Consider the following 12614-nt stretch of genomic DNA (forward strand, 5'->3'; position numbering starts at 1 on the left):
AAAAGAAAATGCTAGTACCATTAAATTATTACATGGTCACTGTCTACTTAGACTGCTTTGTATAGTTCCCAGTGAGGATGAGTATAAAGGAGGTAAGGAAAAAAGAGAACAGTAGAAATATATAATGAAATGGGTACAAATGGTTAAGGTATGTAAGAATAGGAGTTCTCAGTGAAGGGGAAAGAAGATCTGAACTGCAAAGAGGGATGAGGAAGACTTCAGAGCTACACCAAATCAAACACACCAAATAACTGTCAACTTTGATTCTGAATACATGTTGAAGTAGTGTACCACCTTTTCTAATGTAATTTGTTACAACTTTGGTTCTACTGAACTCAAAATGATTCAGATTCTGACTCCTCTGAAGACAAGGACTTTATCTTCTACTTCCAGATGAAGTTTTGTCTAATAATTTCCTTTTTTTTTTTTTTCTTTTTTTTTTTTTTTGGCCAGTCCTGGGGCTTGGACTCAGGGCCTGAGCACTGTCCCTGGCTTCTTTTTGCTCAAGGCTAGCACTCTGCCACTTGAGCCACAGCGCCACTTCTGGCCATTTTCTGTATATGTGGTTCTGGGGAATTGAACCCAGGGCCTCATGTATACGAGGCAAGCACTCTTGCTTGCCACTAGGCCATATCCCCAGCCCTTATAATTTCTTGTTCATCAGGATATATAGCAAGCAGTGAGTAGGCACTAAATGAATTTTTTTTTTTTAATGCTGGTCCTGGTGCTTGAATTCAGGGCCTGGGAGCTGTCTGTCCTTGAGCATTTTTGCTCAAGGCTAGCACCCTACCACTTGAGCTACAGCTCCACTTCTGGCTTTTTTGGTCCTTAATTGGAGGTAAGTTTCATGGACTTTCCTGCCCAGGCTGGCTTCGAACCATGATTGTCAGCCTCCCAAATAGCTAGAATTATAGGCATCAGCAATTGGCATCTGGCACTAAATGAAAATTCTCTAGATTTTAGTATCAGAGTGATGTCTCCTGTTAAGATCATGCATCTTTAAAATATTTTGTTTTAGTTCCTCAAAAGTGTATAAATTTTCGAGAAGTCCATAGTAGCAAGTCATCTCCAGGAGCAAGTGCAGGACTTACACAGCAGCAGCAGATAAGGACAATTATAAAGGCCTGAAGAACTCCAGCGGTGCCCACTACCCATGTAAGCCGCAGAAACAGAATCACTCCAAAAATATTTTGTAGACATGGGAGGTAGACACCCATGAAGGTGCCCATTTGGGGTGTCTGGAAAGAAAGATGCAGACAGAAGAAAAAAAATTACATGGTCATCTCCATAGAAGATACTTTTATTCTTTCACTTTTGTGTGTATGTGTGTGTGTACATGCACACACATGTGTGCTTTTGTACTGGGGCTTGAACTCAGAGCTGAGCTCTCCCTCAGCTTTCTCCACTTGAGCCATGCCACCAGTCCAGCATTTTTGCTGGTTAATTGGCTGGGAATGTGGCTCAGTGGTAGAGTGCTTGCCTAGCGTGCATGAAGCCCTGGGTTCTATTCCTCAGTCCCACATAAGCAGAAAAGAAGCTCAGGGATAGTGCCGAGGCCCTGAGTTCAAGCCCCAGCCTGGCAAGAAAAAAAAAAAAGAATCTTGTATATTTTTCTTCCCAGCTACCTTCAAATCACAATCCTCAGACCTGTCTCTTGAATAGCTAAGATTACAGGTGTGAGCCACAGGTAGCCAGCTACTTTCACTCTTTTGCAATTTGCAGTCTTTTTGGGGGGGGCGGGAGGCAGTCAATACTAGGGCTCAGTCAGGGCCTTGAATTTCTCCTCAGCTTTTTTCCACTCATAGTTGGTGCTCTACTACTTGATCTATATCTCCAGCCCTGTATTTTGTTGGCTATTTTGGAAATGAAAGTCTCCAAACCTCAATCCTCGGGGGCTGGGAATATGGCCTAGTGGCAAGAGTTCTTGCCTTGTCTACATGAAGCCCTAGGTTCAATTCCTCAACACCACCTATATAAAAAACGGCCAGAAGTGGTGCTGTGGCTCAAGTGGCAGAGTGCTAGCCTTGAGCAAAAGGCAGCCAGGGACAGTGCCCAGGCCCTGAGTTCAAGCCCCAGGACTGGCAAAACAAAACAAACAAACAAAAACAACCCTCAGTCCTCCAGATATCATCCTTCTGAGTAGTTACAATAACAGGTGTGAGCCAATAGTGCCTGGCTTTTTTTCTGCTGATTAATTTTTTTTTCCATAAAAAGTTGCTCCCTGGTTACTACATTAATCTCAAAGCAGATATAAGTTGAAGCAGTATCATCAAAGGCAAATGTAAATTCCATTTTAGAAAATTATATCACCATAGTTTTATTATTCCTAGAGCTGTACCTTTTTTTTTTTACCGGTTCCTACATGTTTGCTGTGTGTGTATGTATGTATGTATGTGCTCGAGCATGTATTAATACTAGAGCTTGAATTCAAGGCCTCATGCTTTTGTACTCAAGGCTGGCACTCTAACATTCTACCCCTACATGTTTTAATTAGACACAGTCATTTGGCCACAAACAAACTTAAGTGTGTCCCAAACAAGAAAAATTGGCTTTAGTCTTTTACTTTTTTTTTGCCAGTCCTGGGGCTTGAACTCAGGGCCTGAGCACTGTCCCTGGCTTCTTTTTACTCAAGGCTAGCACTCTGCCACTTGAGCCACAGCACTACTTCTGGCCTTTTCTATATATGTGGTGCTGAGAAATTGAACCCAGGGTTTCATGTATACAAGGCAAGCACTCTTGCCACTAGGCCATATCCCCAGCCCTGGCTTTAGTCTTTTAAAAACCCAACAACTGCTGAGATATGGTGGAACACCTACAATCCCAACAATCAGGAGTCTGAGGCAGGATAGCAAATTCAAGAACAACATGGACCACATGGCAAGGCCCTGACTTAAAAAAGCAAAACCAAGCCAGGCACCAGTGGCTTATGTCTGTAATCCTAGCTACTCAGGAGGCTGAGATGTGAGGATTGAGGTACAAAGCCAGCTAGGGCAGGAAAGTCTATGAGACTTTTATCTCCAATAAACAACCAAAAAAGGCTAGAAGTTTAACTGGGGCTCAACTGGTAGAGCAGTAGTCTTGAGCACAAAAGCTCATTGACAGTGACCAGGCTTTGAATTCAAATCCTAGGACCGGCTAAAAAGAAAAAGAAAAAAAGCCAAACCAAACTTACACTTCCCTCCCACCACAAGAACTTGACAACTAGTGGATGATGGTACAGAGATGTGCAAGAACTTGACAAGCAGGTGGCACACAGATGTACAAGAATTTGACAATTGGCACAGATGTGCTATTCCCTCTCCTTGGAATGCTGCTCTCCCACCCACTCACTTCCTCACAATGGCTAGGCCCCTGCTCAACCCTTGTTAGAGGGCTATTTCCTGCCTGACCTGAAGGAGCAGCAGATCTGAAGGAACAGCCTTCCCTCTCCTTAGTCTCTTTAATCTGCTCAACTTTTGTTAAAGCATCTCTTAACACTCAATGTGTTACATACTTCAACAGAGTTAAAACAGCTTGAGGACTGTCTCTGTCTCTTCACATGACAGCTAGGACACTACATGATCTCTTTGTGCTATGAAGTCTGTGCCTAGAACAGTGCTTGGGCATATAGCAAGCATTTATTTGACATGAAGTAGTACCTTGAATGTCTCCTCCTTTCTTGTACATAGGCTAGTTTATCTACCTGGGTTACTCTCAGACCTCACCTTGGTGGGTTTCTTTTTCCCTTCGGTGATGTTTTCAGCTTCTTCATGCTCTTTTGCTCCTTGTGTCAGATTAGTGTAATTGGCCATACGGTTAAGGAGAGAAGATACCTTTGGTCTTGTGTCCATTTCTTCCTACAAAGCCAGAAATACAGAAGGAATGAAAAAAATGCTGAAAGTAAACTTTCTTTTTTTTTGGCCAGTCCTGGGCCTTGGACTCAGGTCCTGAGCACTGTCCCTGGCTTTTTTTTGCTCAAGGTTAACACTCTGCCACTTGAGCCACAGCGCCCCTTCTGGCTATTTTCTGTATATGTGGTGCTGGGGAATTGAACCCAAGGCCTCATGTATACAAGGCAAGCACTCTTGCCACTAGGCCATATTCCCAGCCCCCTGAAAGTAAACTTTCTAACAGTAAGCTGGAAAGTATGTCTAAATCAGACAAAATACATACATGTCTTCATGTGCTAAGTAAAATAAGCCAGGCATAGAAAGACAAGTGCTACATGATTTGACTTGCATGTGTAATCCCAGAGTTGAATTCATATAAATAGAAGAGAGCAATGGCTACCAGAAGATGGGTAGAAAACATTCTAGATATACAGGACATACTTTTCTCAGTACATAACATGCTGTACTGTGCATGTCAAAATTACAAAGTAAAATTATTCTAATACTATGTTAATTAGATTCATTTATACAAGTCTACAATGTATACTTAAATGTCACATTTTGCCCCACCTACATACAATTATTATTTGCACCTAAAATACACAGACAAGACTCTTACGAATCTGGCAGCCTTTCTACAGTGGCTGCTGTTTAATTAGCTCTGAGGTCCTTCAAATAGGACAAACAGTGTGCTTTATACTTAGAGGATTATTCCAATGTAAATATTTAATTCTGAGCTAAATTAGATTAAAATTCTCCATATGCTGAGAAGTCCATTTTTATCTTCCTTACTTCACAAAATTTTACTATCACTATTTATATAAAACTAAGCACAAGAAGTTATATCAGAACTACTGTGCTTTAATGCTAGTTATTAGACTGTCCAGCTCGGATTATTTTAAAACCAGATGGAGTAAAAGACAAGTATCTTGAAGTCTCTGTTCCTGAAATCACAGTTTTCATAGTTTTCTCCCACATATTACCTCAAAAAGTGCCAAGTTTTTATCAAAATATTCATCTCCTTCTTCATAATTGGAATTGTTGAGATAAGCATTTCTGGCTTTCTTATGCCCATCATCTGGAAAAAAATGGTGAACTATGTTAGTTTCCCATTGCTACAGAAGACTCATCAGCACTATATAGCTAAGCATCGCCTCTGTATTAATAGAAAACATTTTCATATTCAGATGTGGTCAAAGAGTAGCAGAATGAAAGTAGCACTACTGGAAGAGTGTGGCTCCATTCCTAGCAGGAAAGAAACAGATCTCTAAAGAATAAACACAGGTCTTCCTTTTCTGAATTCAAAGATTTCTAGACACACTATTTCTTCAGGATGCCAGCCTTACTCAAATATACTATGAGAAAAAAATAGATTTGTGTGTGTGTGTGTGGTCCTGTGGTTTAAACTCAGGGCCTTGTGCTTGCCAGGCAAGCTCCTGGCTTGAGCCACACCTTCTTTGCTTTATTTTTCTAATAGGGTCTTGCTTTTATACTCAGGCCAGCCTAGAACACCAACCTATTCATGCTTCCTGTATAAATAGGATGGATGGCCCTTGTGCCATCTCTATGCTGGTTGAAATGAAGTCTTACTACTAACTTTTGCCTGGCTTATCCTTAAGCCATGATCCTCCCGATCACCAACTGCTGAATAGCTAAGATTACAGGCCTGTCCAGCTGAAAAAGACTGAATATTTATTAAGTACTGACACCATGCATAATACTGTTCTAGAGATGGCCTATGTAACACACTGTTGTTGATGATAATGGGGAGAAAAATCTGTTCACAGAGCCATTTGGCCTTTGACCTACAAAACAGGTCAAAGTATAATTTTTTACAAACCTTTCCATTTTTTTTATGTGAAAAGAGGCACCTAACACATATTTGATGAGCCAGCTGTGAAGAAAAAAAGAAGACCAAGTCCCAAAGACAGCCACATTTCTGTTGAGTCCTTTAACTTTGGGTATAAGAAGTTATAACTTTGTATAAGAAGTTATATAGTTGCACGGTACTACAGAAAAAAAACCCATATGAATGCTATTTAAAACCAAGATTTTCAAATTTGAAAAATAATATAAAAAATTAAGAAAATGCAAATCACAGGCATACATAGATATACACACATGTATATAAAGGTATTTATGACCATTCTGGGAAAAGCCAGCAAGCTGTTGGCATGACTAGTCATGTCCTAGGACCTGGGACCAGCCCGAAGGAGTTCCCTGTGGTCACAAGGGGACACTATGAGCACTAAGCAAGCTGCTGACATGACTAGTCATGTCCTAGGACCCGGGACCAGCCTGAAGGAGTTCTCCATGATTACAAGTGGATACAACAAGCATTAAGCATAAATAACACAATGGAGTACAACACAGGTATGTGAAACATCCAAAATACTATTTTTAAAAATTGGTTACCTTTATGGGGTATAACTGAAAGGTAACAGAAGGAAAGAATAAAGTAATTAACCTGCCTTTTTTGTGTCCATTTTATTTCAGGATGATTAAATAGAGAAGAACCCTTCCAACAGCTGCACTGTAGCTGATTTATGATAGGTCAGATGAAAGTTAGGGAAAAAGTCACCAGTAAGCAACTTTTAATGAAAACATTGGACCTGAGCAATGGTTATCCTCAGTTGTTAAATCATTAAGTGAAGGCTGAAGCAGAACATTCGGCAGTACATGGCAGCCATCCAGCACTGTTATCATGGACACTGAGGGAATACCACTGCTAACACCACACAAGGTAAGTACACTGCAGGTAAGTGTACAGCCCAGGGCATGGTCCCACCCAAAGAATGGGACCTGAGTCCAGTTGAGCTTCCTCATCTGACTTCCAGTTCACAGAGAACACCAGGGACGAACATACTAGCCATTACTACAAAGACATAAGTAGCAAACTATACATGTAGGAATTCTACTTGACAAATCATCTGATTTGTTCAGCAAACAAATAGCACAAAGTGAAAAAAGGTGAATTCGCAAAGATTAAAAGAGAACTAAGAGTCATTTCATGGAGCTGCAAGAGTGGTTCACGTGGTAGAGTGCCAGCCATGAGCAAAAATACTGAGAGGCCCTGAGTTCAAGCCCAAGTTTTGGCAAGAGGAAGAGATGGGAACAAAGAGGAGAGGGAGTAAAGGAGAGACAGGTCTATCCTACCCATCAATTACCATTCAATAAAAGTTTTATGAGGGCTGGGAAAGTGGCTTAGTACTTGCCTAGTATGCATGAAGACCTGGGTTCGATTCCCCAGTACCACATACACAGAAAAAGCCGAAAGTGGTGCTGTGGCTCAAGTGGTAGAGCACTACCCTTGAGCAAAAGAATCAGGGACAGTGCCTAGGCCCTGAGTTCAAGCCCAAGACTGGCGCCAAAAAAAAAAAAAAAAAGTTTTATGAGAAATCTGAATCAAACAAGTCAGATGTACATAGTCATTTTTGAAATAGAAATCTGACTATAAACGGTAAGTAAAACCATTTGTCATCTGTTTAGGGAATTTTTGTTTGTTTGTTTTTGCTTTTTCCGGCTAGTCCTGAGAGCTTGGGACTCAGGACCTGAGCGCTGTCCCTGGCTTCTTTATTTGCTCAAGGCTGGAAGTCTATCTCTTGAGCCACAGCGCCACTTCTGGCCTTTTCTGTTTATGTGGTGCTGAGCAATCAAACCCAGGGCTTCATGCATGCTAGGCAAACACTCTACCACTAAGCCACATTCTCAGCCCTAGAGAATGTTTTAAAGAAACAATCAATCAAGAAGGGGCTTGAGGGCTGGGAATATGGCCTAGTGGTAAAGTGCTCGCCTCATAAACATGAAACCTTGGGTTCGATTCCTCAGCACCACATACATAGAAAAAGCCAGAAGTGGCGCTGTGGCTAAAGTGGTAGAGTGCTAGCCTTGAGCAAAAAGAAGCCAGGGACAGTGCTCAGGCCCTGAGTCCAAGCCCCAGGACTGGCAAAACATAAAAATAAAAAAAAAAAAGAAGGGGCTTGAAAACTGAGCTAAGTCATTGTAAAAGCTGGGTAAGGAGATGTGGACGTTGTTGCATACCCTGAGTAAGGAATTTTACTATTAAGAATTTATCCCACCAAGAGGCTGGGAATATGGCCTAGTGGCAAGAGAGCTTGCCTCGTATACATGAAGCCCTGGGTTCAATTCCCCAGTACCACATATATGGAAAGTGGCCAGAAGTGGCGCTGTGGCTCAAGTGGCAGAGTGCAAGCCTTGAGCTAAAGGAAGCCAGGGACAGTGCTCAGGCCCTGAGTCCAAGGCCCAGGACTGGCAAAAACAAAAAAAAGAATTTATCCCACCAATGTCTTGTGAGATTATAAGGATACCAGTATAAGATGCTCAGTGCAATGTAATCTGTAGAAGTACCACTCCTAGGAATCACCTAAATTATAGAGGAAGCTGGCAGAGTAAAATTATAGCTGACAATATAATACCATTCTACCACAAAGGAATGGGACAGACTTTTACATACCTATAACTGGCAAAACACAAACAGCAAAACAAAACAAAACAAAACAAAAAAACCCAGTATGAACAATAGAACAGGAAAGCCTGTTTGGTGTAATAGAAAAAAGATTTACAATTAAAATTTTCTGGAGTTCCCAAGAAACTGTCAATAGTAAGTATTTGAGGGAAGTGGAGGTGAGGTGGTAAGAGATATTTGTGGGTTTATTCCAAGAAGTTTTGATTTAGTGTGGTAGGTGAGTAGATGACAGATAGACAGGTAGACAGATAGATGGTTTGACAGACAGACAGATATTTTAAATTCCCATGCATGTATTCTACAGCTCAGTTGATATGGAGAAGTTCCCACATTACCTTCAATGTGTTATCAAATATTTAAATTCTTCTGTGATCTTCTCTTAATGTTCTGAAAACCTGCCTCCCCAAAAGCAAGGTGCTTAAAAAGCAAGGTAAAAGTAAGTGTACTTAACAGAAGTAACAAGGTAAAAATATGAAGTTTGTTGAACGTCAGCATGTGGTTAGAAGTGGTTGGCATTACAGAAAAATACATCAAGCATTCCACAGTACTGTACTGAACACTGCATCCTGAGCATTTGTGCTTTTTCTCCATGGTAGGCTCCTTGGAAGCATATACTTATAGATACCAAGGGTATACTGTACTTCCAAGGACTTTTGCTTTCTTTGCCCTATACCTTTTGTATTGTCTGGATTCCTTCCTTAGAGTATGTCTTATTTGGATATTTTGAAAAGTTTCCAGTTTGAAAGCTTGTCAAAATCTTATCAATTATGTTTACCATATATTAAATAAGCAATACCTGTAGGAAATCAACTCACTTCCACAACTTGTTTCACAAATGAAAAACTGGGACACCATTTTCTATGGAATACTTAACACTATGAAGTTATAAAGTACTCTTAGTTATTGAAATGAAGGTGATCAAAAGACCAAAAAAAACACTAAAAAGGGAAAAGTAGTTGCAAAAAGCCAAATATTATAGACTATAACACTTAGATTATTTTAGCCATAGACTGTGTAAAATTACTTTTTAATTTAACTAATTTGAGTCATAATAATCAATCACTTATAAGTACTTCCCTAAAGTTTACCAAGTTGGAAATAGAAATGACAGGAAAAGGGTTGAGGTTTGGTAAAAGAGGTGATAGTAACAGGAAACAACAAACACTTTCCTTACAAGAAGGACCCACACTAGAAACAGAGAAGGGAGTATTGAGTATCTGTTAGTAGAAGCAGGTAAGGGTGACTTCACAGAGCCACTCCCAGAATGATACTGTACCTAGCAGTTGGCTGTGTTCCCCTGTGATGGAGTTCTGATTCGGGTCTGAAAAACAAACAATTGAAAAGAAAAGAAAAAAATGAATGCTCAAAACAAACAAGTTTTAAAAATTTATCAGCAAAGGCCAACCAAGGAAGTAAGCAAGAAACAAACAAACAAAAAACCCCACAAGAAACATTAATGAAAAAGTAGAAAAAAAGAATAAACTATTATTAAAAAATGACAACATTCCTCAGATGGTTATACACTGAATTACATGACCCACAATTCTACTTCCAGGTATACACTCAAAAAAGTTGAAAACACAGACTAAGAATACTTAGGACAAAGATTATACCAGCATTACTCACAATAGGCAAAAAAGACAGAAAGAACCAAGTTGTCCTCTAACAGATTAACGAATACACAAAATGTGGCAACTACACAGACTAAAATAGTATTCAGCTGTAAAAAGAAAAAAAAAAGAATGAAATACTGATAGGTGCTACAACACAGAAAAAAACTTCAGAACATACTGGTTAAATAAGCCAGGCACAAAAGGACACATATTGTATGATCATGTGGCTTATATGGAAAAGGTAAACTTATCAAGGCAGAAAGTAGACTACTGGTTAAGAGGAGGTGATACTTAATACAGAACTGCTATTTGGGGTGGTAAGAAACTCAGGAAATGGAATGTATAACATTGAGGATTTAATTAATACCATGAAATTATAGATTTAAAAGTTAAAATGGGCTGGGCACTGGTGGCTCATGCTTATAATCCTAGCAACTCAGGAGGCTGAGATCTGAGGATTATGGTTCAAAGTCAGCCCAAGTAGGAAAGTCCATGAGAAGTGGTGCTGTGGCTCAAAGTGGTAGTAGAGTGCTAGCACTAAGCAAAAAAGCTGAGGGACCCTGCCCAGGCCCTGAGTTCAAGACCCATGACCAAGAAAAATAAATAAATAAAACAACACATACTTGACAAAGTATGACTGGGGGGGGGGGAGGTGTTTACCAGTTGCACTTATTATTATTTTTGGCAGTCCTGGGGCTTCAACTCAGGGCCTGGGCACTGTCCCTGGCTTCTTTTTGCTCAAGGTTAGCACTCTACCAACTTGGGCCACTGTGCCACTTCTGGCCTTTTCTATATATGTGGTGCTGAGGAATCGAACTAGGGCTTCATGTATATGTGGCAAGCACACTTGCCACTAGGCCATATTCCCAGCCCCTGCACTTACTCTTATACAGGGATATCTTAATGACACAGGGATATGTTATGATGACAACTCACAGCCAAAATACAAATCAAGTACTTCTCACTATCAGATACAGTCTGATTTGATTTGAAGATAAAATAAGCTAGCTTTAGTAAATATCCATTTCTTAAGTAATCTGAATTAAAACTAGAGGCAGTAAACCAAGGCTATAATTCAAGTTATATTGGCAATCATCATTTAACAATAAACCATTCCTTTTGCTTATTTTACAGGCTTGACAAACATTAAGGGCTAAATACGGAAAAGCCTCTGAGTTCTAATTCCCTTCAAGATTAACTCTCTTGAGACACTGAGGATTATAACTTGTTTCCTTGTATATATCTGAAGGGATAAAAATAAATGTAGACCAGGAAGTGTGTTGACAATGGGAAGAAATTATGTCTTTAGTTTCATTAACCCTAATTTAAGTTTAATATTTTCTCCGTCTATCCAAGAAGGCAAAAAACTACAAAATAGGAACTATGATTCTATCAACAATATCAAGGTAACTTGTTTTGGGCTACTATACTTCATTTTACATAAATCCAAATAATATTTTCATGGTCCAAATTATGTCTTACACATCATTTAGCAAATGTAACTTTTTAAAATATGCACTCTAGGGGTAGAGATGTAGCTCAGTGCAGACTACTTTTAGCATGCACAAGGCCCTGGGTTTGGTCCCCAGAACCAAAGGCAATCAATCAATCCATAAGGAAATGATCAGAATGACAAATTCTGGTATCTGACTGACATTCAAGTATCCTCTACCTACTCTCACCAAGGAGGAAAAAAGATAGCAACCTGAAGTTTTAAATGCTGTATGAATATTTAAAAAAATGTTTTCAGAGGATTTTTTTCTTTAATTAGACTATGAACAAGATAACTTCCAAATTTTCTCTTCTAGGAAATGTCTCCCAGCACACCAACAAATGTATTTCCAGGTTTTTATCTTAACTATTTTTTTTGGCCAGTCCTGGGGCTTGAACTCAGGGTCTGAGCACAGTCTCTGGCTTCTTTATTGCTCAAGGCTAGCACTCTGCTGCTTGAGCCACAGCGCCACTTCTGGCCTTTTTCTATATATGTGGTGCTGAGGAATCGAACCCAGGGCTTCATGTATACGAGGCAAGCACTCTTGCCACTAGGCCATATTCCCAGCCCCCAGGTTTTTATCTTAATAATAGTTAATTGAAGTACTAGGGACTGATCCTAGGGCCTTGCATGCCAGGCATGAGCATGCCTCCAGCGGTTGCTTTTAACTCCTTATCGAAATGTAGAGTAGATGTTCCTACTCCTAAAACAGAGAAGGGATAACAACTCTAGTAAACTAATGCATTAGATGTTACCCCTTCATCTCTCTAGTAGGGAAAAACGGAGTCCTGTCATTATAGGGGAGCAGGTGTATAAGTGGCATGAAAGAAAAGCAGAGTCAAGAAATTTTATAAATGGAAAACCTAGGTCACCAACCAGCTCTACTTTGTTGCCTCTGGGGAAGAAGATAGAGGCTTATCCTAGCTTCTGTTTTTCTCTAAAGTATATTAACACTCTTTCCCAAGATTTCAGTTCTCTGGGCTGGGGATATAGCCTAGTGGCAAGAGTGCCTGCCTCGGATACACGAGGCCCTAGGTTCGATTCCCCAGCACCCACATATACAGAAAACAACGGCCAGAAGCGGCGCTGTGGCTCACGTGGCAGAGTGCTAGCCTTGAGCGAGAAGAAGCCAGGGACAGTGCTCAGGCCCTGAG

At 40.2% G+C, this 12614-nt stretch overlaps 1 protein-coding gene across 4 annotated transcripts in view; it reads right to left on the reverse strand.

Annotated features, from left to right (window-relative positions):
* Slc12a6 (solute carrier family 12 member 6) overlaps window positions 1-12614 on the reverse strand; it is a 62477-nt gene that overhangs the window by 32465 nt on the left and 17398 nt on the right. For 2 of the 4 annotated variants that reach the window (XM_048332717.1, XM_048332719.1), the window contains exons 2-5: window positions 9632-9676; window positions 4853-4947; window positions 3705-3836; window positions 1092-1238 (exon numbers count right to left, since the gene is read on the reverse strand). In XM_048332717.1, the coding sequence (XP_048188674.1) occupies window positions 1092-1238; window positions 3705-3836; window positions 4853-4947; window positions 9632-9676 (419 nt within the window). The remainder of the gene's footprint in view (window positions 1-1091; window positions 1239-3704; window positions 3837-4852; window positions 4948-9631; window positions 9677-12614) is intronic. The other 2 variants (XM_048332718.1, XM_048332720.1) reach the window with 1 other exon arrangement.

This window comes from Perognathus longimembris, chromosome 23 (genome assembly GCF_023159225.1).
Source record: "Perognathus longimembris pacificus isolate PPM17 chromosome 23, ASM2315922v1, whole genome shotgun sequence".
NCBI lineage: Eukaryota > Metazoa > Chordata > Mammalia > Rodentia > Heteromyidae > Perognathus > Perognathus longimembris.